Raw genomic sequence first — 17,667 nt, forward strand, 5'->3', positions numbered from 1 at the left:
GTGAAATCTACCTGAAGCACCAACATCCTAATCTACTTTCCCACAACCAGTGTGGACTAAGGGTTGAGTAGACTTCTCTTTTCATCATGCTATTCCTCTGCTGAAAGACTTTCTAGCAACTCATCAGTGCCTTTGAGAAAAAGTCATATGATCATGGAGATGTTGAATTTAACAATGGAAGTCCATATTCCTTAGTATGGCATTCCAGGTCCTCCATAATCCAGCTCCAACCTAGCTTTCTAGATTTGTCTCTCATTAATCCTACAGAAATTCTACATGGCCATCAAACTGCTCTCTTCCCTGTACAGTCTATTCACTGTCCCCTGAACATACCTTGTATTTTCCCACCTCCTCTGCTTTGCTCACACCATTTCCCCTTTTAGAAATGCCCTCCTACTCCTCTCAGCTTATCCAAATCCAACCTATTCCTTAAGACTAAAAGCAAATTTAACTTCCTTCTCAAAGCGTTTTATGACCATCCCAGTCCCATAGTGACATCTCCCTTCTCTCAACTCCGATGCATCTTTTCTGTGCCCCTTATTTGCAAGCATCAGATACTTCCTGCTATTCTTAGTTATAGGATCAGAGGATCGTAGAGCTTGACCTGGAAGGAACCCCAGTGACAATGTCATCACTTATTCTGATTTTCATCTTACTGCTGAGGAAAGTCAGGCTCAGAGAGGGCTAATCTTTTCACGTGTATCATACAAAATAAACTTCTTTACTCAGTAACAACTAATATCTATGTAGCACTTTAAGTCTTGAAAGCAGCTTATAAATATTTCATTTAACCCTCACATCAACCCTGGGAGGTCGAGGCTATTATTATCCCCATTTTATAAATGAGGACACTAAGGCAGACAGAGGTCAAGCACATCATAGAGGAAGAGCTAACGGGGGCCTTATAAGATTACCCTATTTCAATTCAATTCAACAAATATTTATCAAGTACTTACTGGGGTACAGTACCAGCTGTTGTTCAGTTATTTCAGTCATGTCCCACTCTCCGTGACCCCTTTTGGGGTCTTTCTTGGCAAAGATACAGGGATAGTTTGCCATTTTGTTCTCCAGTTCATTTTACAGATGAGGAAACTGAGGCAAACAGAGTGAAGTGACTTGTCCAAGGTCACACAACTAGTGCCTGAGGTAGATTTGAACCCAAGTCTTCCTGATTCCAGGCCCTCAAGGAATTTATCATTTGAATTATTTTGGGCAAAGTGATTAATAGTTGGGGTTGGGGGGAAGATAGTCTAACACTATCCAGATGAGGAGCCTGAGGCCCAGAGATGTTAAATAACTTATTTTGGGGTTGAGGAATCTACACTCAGTGCTTTTGTATAACATTGGTTTTAATATCTTGTGAGAAAGTGCCTTATATTTAGCGATACAAGAGCAAATATTTTGCTTTCTTTAAGTAAAGAGTTCTGGGGTCTACCCATTCTAAAAGCTTTTCCTCCTCCCCATCTTCCTAGAAGACACCAGAGGTATAGCTTCTATAATAATGCCAGAGCATCACAGGATTTAGAGTTAGAAGTGACCTTGGAGGTCATCTAATCCATCCTACAGATTTAACAGATGTCCATTTTCAGTTCAGTCATTTTTCAGTTGTATCCAGTTCTTGGTGACCTCATTTGGGGTTTTCTTGGAGATATTAGACTGATTTGTCATTTCCTTCTCCAGCTCATTTTATAGATGAGGAAACTAAGGCAAACAGGGTTAAGTGATTGCCCATAGTCACATAGACAGTGTCTGAGGCCAGATTTGAACTGAAGAAGATGGGTCTTCCTGACTCCAAGTCCTGCGCCCTGTCCACTGCACCACCTAGCTATCATTTTACAGATAGGGAAATCAAGGCACAGAGAGATGAAATGACTTAGCCAAAGTTCCAAAGGAGGTAAATGGCAGAGCTGGAACTTGAACATCTGAATCCAAATCCAATGTTCTTTCCTTTCTTCCCACATGGCTTCGTGGTATAGTGAAGCACTCAACAACCCCACCAGGAATGTGGGCTTTGGAATCAAGGGATTCCATTGATCCCCAGACCTGTTGACATGAGAAGAACTTTGCAATACTCCCCTAACTCTGGGGTTCCCTTTTCTTTTTGGCCAGGACCACTAATACTACTAATACCCCTGGCCCCACCAGTGACCCATACTCTTATGCAGTGGACAAAGGTGATGCCTGGGATCATAGTATCCTAGATTTAGAGATGGAAGGGACTTTAGGTTATCGAGTCCATCCCCTTCATTTTAGGAAACTGAGGCCCAGAGAAGGGATATAACTTGTGATATAGATGTTCAAAACAACGCAAATTTGATTATAAAGACAATTGTATACACAAAGATCTTTCCAATGACACCCATACAACAACCCTAGCAATCCCTGTCATCTCTTCAAATACAAAGCTTTTAGTCAAGGGTAGAGAAGTTAAGGGGGGCAGCCAGGTGGTGCAGTGGGTAGAGTACCAGGCCTGGAGTCAGAGAGACTTATCTTCTTGAGTTAAAATCTGGCCTCTGACACTTATTAGCTGTTGACCCTGGGCAAGTCACTTAACCCTGTTTGCCTCAGTTTCTTCATCTGTAAAATGAGCTGGAAAAGGAAATGGCAAACCACTCCAGTATCTTTGCCAAGAAAACCTCAAATGGGGTCATGAAGCGTTAGGCACAACTGAAAAATGACTGAACGACAAGAGGAGTTTAGCTCTCATTTATAGATGGAGTCTAAGGTCACACATAGTAGAGTCATAAAGTAGAGTCAAATCAAGCCAACAAGCATTTGTAAATAAATGGTGAAGTCAAGATATGAAGCCACTCAGTCTCGCTTGGGACTTGGGAAATTATATATTAAGTTCCGATCCTCGCTGTGGGGCAGTATGGCAGAAAGAACATTGAATTTGGAATGACAACATGGAGGTTCAAAGCATGACTCTGAGACTTACTATGAGATGATATTTCTAAAGCACTTAGTACATGGCTAACACATAGTAGGTACTTAATTCATGCTGGTTCCCTCCCCTATTTTCCTATTAGCTGTGTGACTTTGGGCAAGTTCCTTAGCATCATAGGAATAAAAAATGGAAAGTTAATTTTGGAAATTATGTGGTGACCTGGGTTTGGTCTCAGACATTGCCTAGTTATGTGACCACAAGAAAGTGGCTTAAATTCTCTCAGTTTTAATTTCTGCATCTGTAAAGGGAGGATCATATTTTTTTTTGTTCTCTCAACATCACAGAGTTATTGTGAGAATAGTGGTTGTAAATCTTAAAGCACTATAGAAATGTGAGTTATCCCTGTTGTTACTGACCAAGACCACACACCTAGTAAGCCTCCAAAGTGGCATGAAAGATTGTGTTCATGTTATATCTCTCAGACCAGACTGGGAGCTTAGAATCACACAACCACAGAGCTAGAACGGGCCTCAGTGGCGATATGCTCCAACTCATACCTGAAAATAAGTAACCTGATATATAACAATCTGAAAATAAATTCTTTCTCCAATACCCCTGACAGGTTCTTTCCCTTCACCTCTGTGAACCTCAATTTCATCATGTGGCATATGGGATAATATTATTTGTCCTATTTACCTCACATGATTATTATAAGGAAAACACTTCACAAACTGTAATGCATTATAGAAATGTGAGTTATTTTTTAGCCCTTAATTATATTCTTACTTATGTTGGTCTTGTGATTTTAGGTTTATAACCTCAGGCATAGTTGACTCCTCCCTACCCTCACTTCATACTTACAATCAGGTGTCAAATCTTGTCATTTTCACTTTCTCTGTTATGTCTGTCCCCTCTGTTTATTCAAAAAGCCATCACCCTGGTTCAAATTGTTACCACCCCTCCCCAGATTATCTTCTACCTAACAACCTCCTTCCTCCCAATTCTCTATTCCATCATTAGATTGCGAGCTTCTAGAGGGCAGAGACTGTCTTTCACCCTTGTTTGTAGCCCCAGGGCTCTGCACATTGCTGGCACACAGTAGGTGCTTAATAAATGCTTATTGACTGACTTACATCCAGTGATACTGGCCTCCTCTTACAACATATTCTATCTCCTGATATTAGACATTTTCTCTGGCTATCCTCCATGCCCGTAATGATCTCTTTCCTCCTCTCTGCTTCCTGGACTCCTTGGCTAAAATCCAACTAAAACCCCATCTTCTATAGCAAGCCTTTCCTGATCCCCCTTAATTCTAGTGCTTTCCCTTCCAATTCATGCTATGGGCTTGTTTGTACACAGTTTGCATGTTATTTCCTCCATTAAACTGTAAACTCTTTGAGAACAGGGTCTCTACCTGGCACATAGTAGGTGCTTAAAAATGTTTATTGACTAATTCTCCACCTCAATCCATCCTGCACAGAGATGTCAAAGTGATTTTTTCTAAAGCAGTTCTGACCATGTTACTGCCCTACTCAATAATGTCCAGTGGCTCCCAATTCCTTCTAGAATAAAATATAATCTCCCCTATTTACATCATTTTAAAGCCCTTCACTATCTGGGTCCAGTCTTGTTATATATTACCCTTCACATACTATAGTTCAGTAAATCTGTCCTCACATGAAACTTCATCTCCAATTTTTGTGCCTTTGCATAGACTGACCCCCCATTCCTGGAATGCACTCCTACTTTAGCTCTACCTTTCTGAAGTTTTCACCCCAGCTGCTGGTGCCTTCTTCCCCACTGAATAACTGAATAACCCCACTGAAAATTTATTCTGCATATACTTATAGATTTATATGTTGCTTTTCCTGATAGGATATAAGCTCTTTGATGGTAGGGACTGTCTTTTGCCTCTTTTTGTATCCCCCACACTTAGCTCAGTACCTGGCACATAGCAAGTGCTTAAAAAAGGTTTTTGAATTGAACTGACAGCAGAGACAGTTTAATTTTTGTCTTTGCATTCTTAGTACCTAGAACGGTGTTTTGCATATAATAGGAACATAATAAAGGCATGTTGACAGATTCATGTTCATGTTGTATTCATCTGACTATACTGTGAGCTCAGAATCATAGAATCTTCAAGCTTAGTAGAATTCAGAGTTCATCTCATTGGATCCGTGACCAAAATTCTTTCTATAAAATCCCTGACTAGTGCTTGGAGAGCTTTTGCAGTGATTAGGAACTTACTGCCTCCAGTAGCAGCCCATCCTACTTCTCTATTACTCTAATTGTTCAGAGAGGTTTTTTTTTCTCCCCCTCTCTCACATCAAGCCTAAATCTGATATTTCCACCCATTGCTTCTGCTTTCTGGGGCCAACCAGAATAAGTCCCTCATCTAAATGACAGTCCTTCAAACACCTGCCACTAATGCTCATGTCCCTTCTCACACCAATCCCTGCCATCCCACCTCTGTCTTCTCTTCTCAAGGCTAAGCACCACTAGTTCCTTCAGTTAAGATCCATTCAGACTGATTTTGGTGCCTTTCACCTTCCTGGTAGCCTTCCCAATCTTTAGCCATTCAATATTCCCTCTCAAATGGGTTGCCCAGAGCTGAGCACAATTCTCCAGCCATAGTCTGACCAGGGCAGAGTATGTAGAGAATCATCTCCCCAGTTCTTGGGCACTAGGACCAAATTCACTTTATTGGTAGGACCTTTGAGAGTGGAAACAGGTTTGAATACTTCCTCATATGCCCCACCCCACCCCAGTGTGGTATAGTGGGAAAACTCTAGATTTAAAGTCAGAGGATCTGGGTTTGAATCTCCACTCCATCATTTATTATTTCTAGTCTCTGATACTCATTATCTGTGTAATCTTAGGCAGCAAGTTAGACTAGAACTAGATAGAGTTAGACTAGGTGATGTCAAAAGATTCTTTCAGGCTCTAAAACAAAGTGACTAAAAAAGGTAAGCCCTTTGAGGGCGTGGACTGTCTCTGTGTCTCTAGTGCCTAGCACAGTGCCTGTCATACAGTAGGCACTTTAATAAATGTTTATCAAACGGGTTTCTGTTATCATTGAATCGACTATAGTTAATACTCTGGCAACTGCAGTTACACAGCATTCTAACAGATTTCAGGAACACCCCTTCACTCAGGCCAAAGAAACCTGCCGGCAGGTGTGAAATGCCACTGGTCCTAATTTCTACAATAGTCCTTGCAGTATAAGATCAGAGCTTCCTCACCATGTATGACCTCTTTCCACCCATAAGAATTAACCCTTCCAAATTCCAACTTTGAGGAGCAAGCCTCTCAAAGACAACACACACTGAAACCCTTGGATCTTAAGAGCCAAGTTTATAGAAAGACATCCATAGCCCAACCTTATAACTCCTTTTCCTCTTCTGTATGAAAAGGGTTCCTCCCTCTTTTATTCATTCCCTCATTCACTCTTATACATATCTACCAAGGTAGTCGTTTTTTAAATCATTTTTAATAGGGGGCTAGGGTTGTAGCATTTTAGGAGATCAGAAAAGGGTTTTGTGATGATGGCTGTAAGGCTGTCACAGAGTCCTGGTGGATTGGAAACAAGGGATGAAGATTCAAAGGACCTGTCTTTGAATCTTAACTGCCATTTCCTGGGTCTATGACCTTAGAGAAATTACTTAAACTCATTGAACCTCAGTTTCGTCATCTATAAAATGAGTACATTGGATGTCATACCATCTTCTATGATTCCATGGTCCCTTCATTTCATGTTCTATGCTTTTAAGGTCCCTCCTTATTCTAACATTCCATGTTCTATGATTCTGAGTTCTCTTCCAGTTCTGACATCCCAAGTCAGTAGTATTTCCAACTGTTTTAATGTTTAGGCTTTGCATAAAAATAAAGAGTAAACCATTGTCAGAAAACCAGAGGCTTGCAGAGGTCAGGAATCTCAGCAAACACACTCCCTTATAAGCTCACAAGAGGTGGTAACATACATAGAATCTGTTTGCCTTTTCAGCCCTACCCCCTTTAATTTTCATTTCGCCCAAACTACCCTTCCCACACTGATACTCAGAGATGGGTTCTCTGAGGAAAGAGGGGGCAAGTCAGCCTCACAAAAGATGCTAATTTGGAACATTAATAACTGCAGCAGCAGCTGAACCGCTTACAAACAGCAAAGAGAAAGCCTGCTTAGGAAAACCCTTCCAACAGGCTTCACCCAGAGCTCCCCAGCCAGGAGATTATTATTAAAAATAACAAACATCTGATGAAGTCAAAGCCAAATCTCAGCTCTGCAGACTTGCCAAAATTCTCCGGCTTCAGCTACCACCATTAACATTCTTTTCATTCCCCCCTCCCTTTTATTTATTTATTTTTTAAAAGGAGCATCATTCTCCTGGGTTTGACAAAGGGTGGACCGATGCTGGGCTGTTTGGTATTCAGAGCCCCACGCCGGCATCCAGGTGGGTCTTAATCAATTCATGCAACAGAAAAATCAGTTATCTAGCTATCACTTCAGCCTTCACTTAGCATCCTTTTCCTGGATCCCGGGCTTTCCATCTCCACTCCCCCCCCCCCCCACTCTCCCTAAACCCTGTCTAACCCGCCAACAAATATTGAAGTCAGTCCTGCCTGGAAGCAGCAGCAGCAGTTAGATCCCAGAGTGTCATTACACAACACAAAAAGAAGGAAGAAAGAAAAAAGAAAAGAAAAGAAAGAAAGAAACACCCAATAAGCTTAGAACAAAAACCCAGGCTCAGGCTGATGCAGGAAAGCGGGAGCCTACCTGAATTCTTCAAATGCAAACATGGCTTAGTAGGAGGCAGCTTCCTTGGGATCCACGGTAATCTCCCAGGCACGGAGGAAAACCATTTAGTTAGCGAGGCGGGCTGGCGGCGGCGGGGGTGTGGGAGCTCGAGCAGGAGGCTGGCGTTTTGCAACGTAGGGCCGGGAAAGGTTTTCTGCAGACACTGGCCTGCGGCCTCGGGCTCCGCCAGCTGCTGACAAGGAGCAGCTAACGGGGAAGGCAGGAAGAAAACCATGTGATCAGCTCAGCAATTCTGATGAATGCAGCACCCTGGGAGCTGCCTTCTTCCACAGCGGTGGCAGGCAGGTTCTGGGCAGGACCCGACTGGGCCACGCGCTCAATCACAGATCGATTGGTTCCACCACCACACCTCCCCCTCCAGGGTTTGCATCTCTAAGGGAGGTGGGGGTAGGGGGAGTCAAGAAGAAGAGAAAGAGAGCCAGCCTTTGTCATTGTCATCTGCTGGGCTAATTGGGTGAATCCAGCCGCAGCTTCCCGGTCTTATTGGGATAGTGTGGCTAGCCATGGTAGTGGGGGAGGTTTTCGCTAGGAGCAGCAACGGACATCCAGCCCTACTTGGAAAAAAATCCTCAAAAATCTGGTGCTTCTGCAGAGGACTGGTCATGCCCCTTCTCTGCTCTCAAACCTTCACTGACTATCTCCTGTCTCTCAAGTTCAAGACCCTTTCCCTAAGACTCACCGTCCTTTGCAACCCGGCACCACCCAGATGGCGGGAGTTCCAATTTTGCCTCAGAAGCTTATTAGCTGAATTTGCTATGAGTCTGCACTAGTCTGCTCCTTCTCTTAGTATCAATTTCTTCATCTTTTAAATGAGAGGTTTGGACTCAATGGCCTTCCCTTCCCAATCTTTTCTCATATCATTCTCCTTCAGTCCAATTGTTCTCTCTGCTTGTAATATTCTCTATGTCTCATTCCATTACTGAATCCCTACTCATCCTTTTAAGCTTAAGAAAAGGCACGGAGGAATAAGAGCACACATTGGGAGAAATAACTCTGTGTGTGTGTGTGTGTGTGTGTGTGTGTGTGTATGAAGAAGAGTGTGATTTTTAAGATTCCTCTCAGATCTGACATTCAATGTTTCTATGATCATACAGGTGTAAGTGGATAAGGTCATGGAAAATTCTCCAGAGCCAAATTTCACTATTACCAGTGATGATGATGATAGCCCCCACCCCAAAAAAGGTAAGAAAAAACTCAGCAAGCTTAGAACAAAAACCCAGGCTCAGGCTGGTATAGAAAAGCAGGAGCCTACCTGAATTTTCAAATGCAAACATAACCTAGTAGGAGGTAGTTTCCCTTGGGATTCATGACAATCACATAAAGAATTTTAAGTATCACTCTGAGTTTTGTTTTTTACACCTTTCTTGCTGTCTAACCACTATGCAAAGCCACAAGCAACTCAGAAAGTAGTTTCAGGATAAAAGAAGACTAGGAAATTTGTTAAAATATAAATACTTATAAAAGTCTAATTTTCCAAGACCCTGTGGCCCTGAGTTGTGACTCTACTCTTGGCCTCGTGATTGGCTAGGTGTAACTTCATTAGTAAAATCAGTAGGTCTAACATCCTAAGACAGTCAGTTAGGTGGCTCAGTGGATAGAGCACTGGGTCTGGAGTCAGGAAGACCTGAGTTCAAATCCAGCCTTAGATACTTCCTAGCTGTGTGACCCTGGGCAAGTCATTTAACCTCTGCCTGACAAAATGGATCCACTGGAGAAGGGAACAGCAAACTGCTCCAGTATCTTTGTCAAGAAACCCTAAATGGAGTCAAGCACATTCAGAAACAACCACACAACACAACATCCTAAAAGAAAACTTAAAATGCCAAGAATTACTGGGAAAATTAGAACCTAGAGAAGGGGAGGGGGGATACACACGGCTAGTCAGAAGAAGAGCTAAAACTAGCTTTTGACTCCTAAACCAACATTAATTCTGCTCCACTACCCTTCTTTTCCTAGCAACTCTGATAGTGAGAAACTTAAATTAGGAGTCATGGGCTCTGTTCCTGACTCTCTCACAAACTCATTATGTGACCTTAGGCAAGCTGCTGGTAGGGAAGATCATAGACCCATTGACTTGGAGCTGGAAAGGCCCTTGGGGATCATCTTTTCTCCCCTCTCATTTCATAGATGTGGAACCTCAGATCCTGAGAAGTTGGGTAATTTGCCCAAGATCACACAAGTAGAATTCAAACTTAGGTCCCTGGACCCTAAATCCGTCACCCTTTCTCTAGCACCACTTGGGGCAGAGTAGGAACTTCAAATCTCAAGTCAACAGGTGTTTTCCACATCTTCCTAGAAAATATGCTTTGTTGTGGGGTGGGGGGAGGTGACCAAATCTGGCCTCTCAATGGGATAACCATAACATCTGTTACGATCAGATTGTATGGCCTGGCCTGGGACACAGAAGACAAAGCATTTATCTCACCTCTTTTTCTCACTAGTTTTATGACCTTTGGCAGATTTGGGAGGGCATGAGGGAAGTACGTGAAATGTACAACACTTCATTTTTTGTGCCTCAGTTTTCTTTTCTGTAAAAGGGGAATATTTAGGAAGATTGGTGCCTCAGGGGAAGGCTGTGGAGGAGCTAATTCCCTTTTCATGACACTATCACTAAATGCTAACTGATATAATTAGGTTCATTCCCCCAATCCACCTGTTGTTAGATGCATCATTATAGAAACATGATGGAAATAACAAGGCAGGGAACCAGGGGCAAATACTGATATCTATGGCTAAAAGCTTAGGAGAGAGGGCAAAAGTATGATTGAGTGGGAAGGCAAAGTGGTTTGAACATAATACAGGACTGGGTACTATTCCATTTGGTTTGGGAGAGACAAGGGAAGAATGGATTACCTTGGATCAATTAATCAATCAATTTATTAAGAGCCTACTATGTGCCAGGTACTGTACTAAGTGCCAGAGATACAAAAAGAGGCAAAAGACAGTCCTTGCCCTCAAGGAGCTTACAATCTAATGTGGGAAACCACATGAAAACAAATATATGCTGAAGAGTTGAAATTTCCACCCATTCTTTTTAATACTTCCTAGGATTAAAATGAGAAGCAAAATAAAAATAAAAACCAAGCCTAAAAGGTAGCAGCTCACTCAGACAGCTAACATTCTGTGTGAAAAATGTAGAAAACCGTGATGATTTTGATCACGTCTTCAAATATTTCAGGAGCCGTCATGGAGAAGAGAGTCTATACTTGTTCAGTATTATTCCATAAGACTGTTGTTCAGTTTTTCCAGTTGTGTCCAGCACAACGTGGTCTATATGACCCCATTTGGGGTTTTCTTGGAGTGGTTTGCCATTGCCTTCTCCAGCTTATTTTACAGATGAGGAAACTGAGTCAAACAAGGTGAAGTGACTTGCCCAGGGTCACACAGTTAGTAAGTGTCTGAGGCCAGATTTGAACTCAGGAAGATTGAGTCTTCATGACTTCAGGCCCAGCTCTCTATCCACTGTCCCACCTAGCTACATAACCAGGGCCAAAGAACAGCAAATTGGAGGAAAGATTTCAAATAAAGATGACAAAAAATATGCCTAATAATTCTAGTTGCCCCACAATGTGATAAGCTTCCTCAAGAGGCAGAGATTCCTTATCGCTGGAGATATTTAAAAAGAGTGACCTCTTTTTACAGTCACTTGGTGGTGGTGTTGTGGCATCAGTGGGCTGTATGACTTTTAAGAGCCCTTCGAACTAGAAGATGCTATGATTCTTAAAGTCCAAGTTCAAGTCAAAGTGTGTAAGGAATACATTTGCCTGCCTGACCAACTAATGGAAAAAGCCCAAGGAAGCTCAGAAATCCCTGTTAGGGAAGTTGAGTTACCCTGTAAGTGTAAGACCAACAATAATAGCCCAAAGTCTCTTTCTCTGGGCCAGGAATCTTCTCCCTACCACCCCCACCCCCACTAGCCCAAATCAGCACCAGTCCATAGGTTCAGGCTCCTCGACATCTTCCTCCAGTGTTTATTCTGGTTTATTCTATTAGATCTAACTAAGAATCTTGTAAAAACCCACCAGACTTTACTGGTTTGGAAGAGGGTGCCCTAGGTGGGTGCTTTGTTCCAACCAAGAGCCCAGAAGACCTGCCCTATTTCATCATTCTCCCTGACTACCCTTTATTTTGTGAGCATGCCTGTTCAATAAAGATGATTTGCTTTATTGTCTTCTTAGAAGCTTCTTATTTCCTTCTACTGGACCTGGGTATCACAAACTTTCCTATATTTGTATTGACAAGGTGATACCTCCTCCACAAGGTCTTTCCTGATCCTTCCAGCTGAAAGTGATCTCTCTGTCTCCCAATTTGCTTTACTGTTCATCTTATTTACCTTGTATCATACTTATTTCCAAGCATGGCTTCTCTCCTCCCCTCTTCTTTAAATTCGGAAGGCTTTTTTTGTTTGTTTGTTTTTTGGCTAGGCAATGGGGTTAAGTGGCTTGCCCAGGGTCACACAGCTAGTTAAGTGTTATGTGTCTGAGGCTGGATTTGAACTCAGGTCCTCCTGAATCCAGGGCCAGTTCTCTATCCACTGTGCCACCTAGCTGCCCCTTAAATTAGGAGTTTTTAAAGGCCTTGGACCATCACCAGTTGTCTTATCTCTTACAACTGGACAATGATGACTCTGGAGGAGAGAGTGAGGCTGGTAGCTTTGCACAGCCCTGCCTCATTGAAATCCAATTCACTTGTAAGTCAAGACATCACTCTCCTGACGTCATTGGTCCTCTTTGAGAAGAAAGGATGAACAACAACAGTTCTAAAGGGCAGAGACTACATCTTGTTTTATCTTTATATGTCTTTAGCGCAGGACTCATGCATAATAAGGACTTAATAAATATTTACTGAATAGAATTCTATTATTTATTCTTTTTCATAAAATCATGAAATCTCTGAGTTAGGAGGGACCTGGGAGGCCATCCAGTCTATCCCTTTCATAATTGATTTCATAAATGGTCATCCAGGCTTTGCTCAAAGACTTCAAGTGAAGGAAACCTCCTGAGTTTTCCCATGCCACTTTAGAAGAGTTATAATTGTTAGGAAGTTTTTCTTTTTCTTTTCTTTTTTTTTTTTAAAGGTCCATCTTGGTGGATTAGTCTGGTAAATAAGCATTTCTGGGTAGAATTATCTAAAAATGATAATTTCTCTCCCAGATGTGCTTAAGTTGCATAGGGTAGAAGCTAAGCTCAGGCCACTAGGGCAGTACCATCCGGAATCCCAGGTCAGCTCCAGGGAACACCCTAGCAGGAAAAGCTCAGTCTGTGTCCACATCTGGAAGAAAAGGGGAAAGCAGAATCTGCCTTCCAGATGTCTAACACAGACATATGGGTATCAGTAAATATTAGATGAACTGACCCCATTTGTTCCCTTTTCTTTTTCACTCAGAGGGCACGCATGAGATTCACATAACTATGTTCAATTAAATTATACTGATACGGGCCAGTCCCTTATGATGTACAAAATATTGTCCTAGGAACTGTGGGCAGTATAAGATAAACAAGACACCCATTGTCCCTCTGCTCAAATTGCTCATCATTATCACAACAACTCACATTTCTATGACATACCACAAAGGGCTTTTCTCACTTATAACTATGTAAATAGTTAGGGCAAATGGCATTGTCCCCAGTTTACAGATGAGAAAACTGAGGCTGAAAGAAATGAATCAACTGGCCTATGGTCAAAAGTTAGTCAATATCAGAAGCAGGACTTAACCCTAGGCCTTCTGATTTCCATTGGTTTTTTTCCATTATATCATTCATATGATCTAATAGGGAGTCTTGCTGTTCAGAGGACTTGGTCACTATAAGCTTATGTGACTAATGAAATATAGCATGCCCCAGCTCATGGGTACCCACCTGGCCAGTTCCTACAATTGCTTCTTTTTTGTGCTTGAATCCTATGTTTGGTCCAAATAATACTCAATAATCATTTATTAAGCACTTATTATGTGTCAGGTAACCTGCTAAGCACTAGGATACAAAGAAAGGTGAAAACACACCCACCACCAATCAGGCAGATGGTACTTGGTGTAATCTCTCCCCTGCCTCATGGATATTTTATGACCTCACTCACTGGTTTTTAATATGACTGAAAGAGCATGCTCTAGCCTGAGAGCCCCCATTGGAGAATTCTGGCTTGCTCGATCATGATTAGAACACTCTGTAATGCTTTGCTTAGCATTAGATTACTTTGTAATGCTAATGACTGGTTCAAACTATGACTTTTTATGACATATGTTACTAGAAATTATGTGAAACTTGTATATTGAGCCTCCCCCCTTTGAACAGAGGGTCCTAAGCCAGAAAATGATTCCTAATTCTGGCAGATTCCAGACCAGACTGCAATACTATGGATATCTGTGATACTGGCTTTTCCAGCCTCCCAAAAAACCATTCCATCTCTTTGTGGAAGACCAGCTGGCTCCCACTCAGAGACAATGCATTGCCAAAAAAGTATATCAGCATTTAGGTATTCTTGGATCCAGAGATGACTATGGGCTGAGGTGTACAGGTTCCTATTTAGTGTCTTTGCCAATGAACACCCTTAACCAAATGGGTGGTGAGTATGGATTCCTTTCAGGCATGACTCAAATCCAAATTAAAATCGTGAGTCGTCATGGAATAGCTCACAGAGACAGATAGGTATACAAATGACTATAATTAAAATGTCAGTGCATAGGAGAAGTCCAAACAAAGAATAATGAAAGATCCTAGGATGGAGAAATCTTTTCCAATGAGTGAGGTATTGAATAGGAGGGAATTATCAAAGGCTTCATGGAAAAGGTGATATTTGAGTTGGACATTTTAGGAAAGAAAGGATTTCCCCAGGTGGAGATAGAGGGTGGAGTTAGACCACTTCAAGGACAGGCAATCTAAAGTATGAAGTTGAAAAAGGGTAGGATGAGAAGGGAAGGCATAATGAGTAATCCAGTTTAGCTGGCACATAGGGCATATAATGGGACATATTAGAAGGTGAGGCTGAAAAGGCAGATAGGAATATGGAAGCACAGGGCATATACACCATATATGAGCACCAGCCTTATACGTGCCAAGATTGTCAGTCCAAATCATTTTTATCAGGACTGGACGTTGTCCAGAGGGCTTTCACCCAAGTCCTTATCTCAGCTGGTTACTAGATCACCTGGTAGATGTCCAAATAGCAAATGTTACTGAGAATTTATCAGAGGCAGATCTTAGATTTGGAGATGAAAGGACGCTTAAGGATCATTTTGTCCAAGAGTTCTTTTTCTTTTATTCTTTTGTGTGTCATGGACTCCTTTACAGTTGAATGAAACCTATAGATCCTTTTTGGAATAATCTTTTTTAAATACACAAAACAAAATATATAGGAATAATAAGGAAGCCAATTATGCTAAAATAAAGCTTCAAAAATATTTTAGAAAATAAGTTCACAGAATCAAACTTAAGGACCCCTGATTTGATCCAAACCCTTCATTTTACAGATAAGGAAACGGAGGCCCAGAGAAGACAAGTGAGTTGGTGACATAGGTAATAATTAGCCAAGCCATAATTCATATGCAGGTCCTCTAATTCCACATCCAGGGCTCTTTCTACTATATTGTTGACATATAGTACACAACTATATGGGAAATTAAATATTTAGCTCTCCCTTATCTTCTCCAGTTCAATCAAATAAATACTTACTACAAGCCTATGAGGTGATGAATACAACACCAGGAACCAGGGAGCTACAAAGTATAAGAAAGACCTAGTCTCTGCCTTCATTGAGTAATCAATGAATGATTAATTATTAAGTACCTGCTATACATCAGGCACTCCCTTTATGGGGCTGACAGACTAGGAAGACCCATAAAAATAACTATAATACAAAGTAATGCATAATAAGTGCCTAAGTAATGTCAAGAGATGGAGAAGAAGGTTTCTGGAGTACTGTGGGGATTCCATGTGGAGGATTTTGAGGGGGCCATGGACAAGAGTCTAGATGTCTATCATAGGTTTCCAAAGTAGGGAATACCCCCTTGTCCCCCCGGGGGTGTGTGCTAGAATGACCCAGGGGCTGTGGAAACATAAGGAAAGAAGAGAAAAGAAGAAAATTTTCCTACATGTTTCATCTGTTGTGTAACAGAGTTAAAGTTATAATGATTATATTATTTTCCAAATAAACACACAAAATGCTAGTTAAAACTGATCAGTGGCCAAGTCCACCAACAGGTCTTAACAAGCAAGTGTTGGCAGGCAAGTCTGTTGGGAAGTCCAGTGTGCATTGGCAGGAATACGTATGTGTAATGACTTGTTTACAATATGATACAATACAGTAATATTGCACCATCAAAATTTCAATGCAGTAAAAACCCCACAAATTTACAATAAATTACTAAATTTAAAATGTGTCATTTAAAAAAATATATCTATTTTTGAAATGACACAAATTTTTAAAAAACTGTTAAAAGGTTAAAGAAAGTAGATTTCCAGAGGGGTGCTGAGTAATTTTTTTTTTTTTAAAAGGGGGCAGTAGGCCAAATAAGTTTGGGAACCTCTGGTCTAGATGGAGTAAGATGTGTGGAGGAGGTTGCAGATGTCACTGATAGAAAGAGTAACCACACCAATGAGTTAATGCCTCCATCCCAATAGCAAAGTGGCCAACATTGGAAAGTGACATTTTTGGCTTTAGTAAGGAAGGATCATTTTTAACTGGGAGTATCAAGAGAGGCTCCTTGGATGAGGTGGAGGGGGTGTTTCAATTGGCTTTGAAAGGGTATGTGAAAATCCAGCATGTGGGAGAAGACATGTAGGGGATATAGCACTCCAGGCACAGAGCTCTCTTAATAGAGTTTGAGTTAGCTTGAGGATGCCAGGGTACAGTACAAGGAAGAGGCAGCAATCTCTTTTGTATCACTTCTATTTTCCAAAGGAAGTGACTGAGTGATGCACAACTTAGGTCTAGGCTCACAGCTCCATTGACAGAGGGAAGTGGGGAGGTTCCTCAGTCCCAACTCTCAGCCATACCTTTGGAAGTCGTGGTGGCTGCTAAGACTGTTAGTACCAGTCCTAGACAATGGCTAACACTTCTAAAGGAAAACAAAACAAAACGAAAAACAACTGGCATAGCTACACAGCACAAGAGGAGAGTCAGCAGAGGGAAGATAAAGCAAGCAAGCTTTACTGAGGAGGGATACTCATAATGCTAGGGAGGAAGGTTGATTGAGATGCCTGGTGGAGGGGGGCACCAAAGGATGCTAAAGACCAGTGAGTTTTTCATAGGGTTATTATCTGGAGGCAGCTAGGTGGTGCAATAGATAGTGCTCTGGGCCTGGGGTCAGCAAGACTCATCTGCTTGCGTTCAAATCTGGCCTCAGACACTTCCTAGACATGGGACCCTGAGCAAATCACTTCACCCGTTTGCCTCAGTTTCCTCATCTGCAAAATGAGCTGGAGAAAGAAATGACAAACCACTCAAATATATTTGCCAAGAAAACCCCAAATGGGGTCATGTAGAATTGGACATAATTGAAATGACTGAACAACACAAGATCAAATATCTGGGTCAAGAAGGACTAGGTATTTGGGGGGAAAGAGGGAGAAGTCTGGATCTGGTGTGCAGGTCAGAGTTCAAGGCCTTGTGCTGATTCATGCTTAATTGACACTCAAGGTTCCCACCTTTGGGGGAAGCACAGCCCTTACTTCAGCTGGATAGCTCAGGAGATTCAGGTTTCCTCATCTTGGTTTTTTTTTGGTTTTTGGATTTTTTTTTCTTTTTGGTGAGGCAATCAGAGTTAAGTGACTTGCCCAGGGTCACACAGCTAGTAAGTGTCAAGTGTCTGAGGCCAGATTTGACCTCGGGTCCTCCTGACTCCAAGGCCAGAGCTCTATCTAGCTGCCCCATCTTCCTCATCTTTGTTTAGTCAGAGCAGGGAGGCTACCAAAGAACCGACTAGAGTAAAGACACAATCGTGGAAGAGCTCAGGGTGTGTGTCATGGGGATT

General features: G+C 41.8%; 1 protein-coding gene across 4 annotated transcripts in view; it reads right to left on the minus strand.

Moving 5' to 3' along the window:
- EVL (Enah/Vasp-like) overlaps nucleotides 1–7,815 on the minus strand; it is a 199,008-nt gene extending 191,193 nt beyond the window's left edge. The window contains exon 1 of one of the 4 annotated variants that reach the window (XM_021007363.2): nucleotides 7,659–7,815. In XM_021007363.2, coding sequence (XP_020863022.1) covers nucleotides 7,659–7,681 — 23 coding nt within the window. In that variant the 5' untranslated portion in view covers nucleotides 7,682–7,815. The remainder of the gene's footprint in view (nucleotides 1–7,658) is intronic. The other 3 variants (XM_021007360.2, XM_021007364.2, XM_021007362.2) reach the window with 3 other exon arrangements.
- Between the last annotated feature and the right edge of the window lie 9,852 nt (nucleotides 7,816–17,667).

This window comes from Phascolarctos cinereus, unplaced genomic scaffold, assembly GCF_003287225.1.
Source record: "Phascolarctos cinereus isolate Bilbo 61053 unplaced genomic scaffold, phaCin_HiC Scaffold_2;HRSCAF=192, whole genome shotgun sequence".
NCBI lineage: Eukaryota > Metazoa > Chordata > Mammalia > Diprotodontia > Phascolarctidae > Phascolarctos > Phascolarctos cinereus.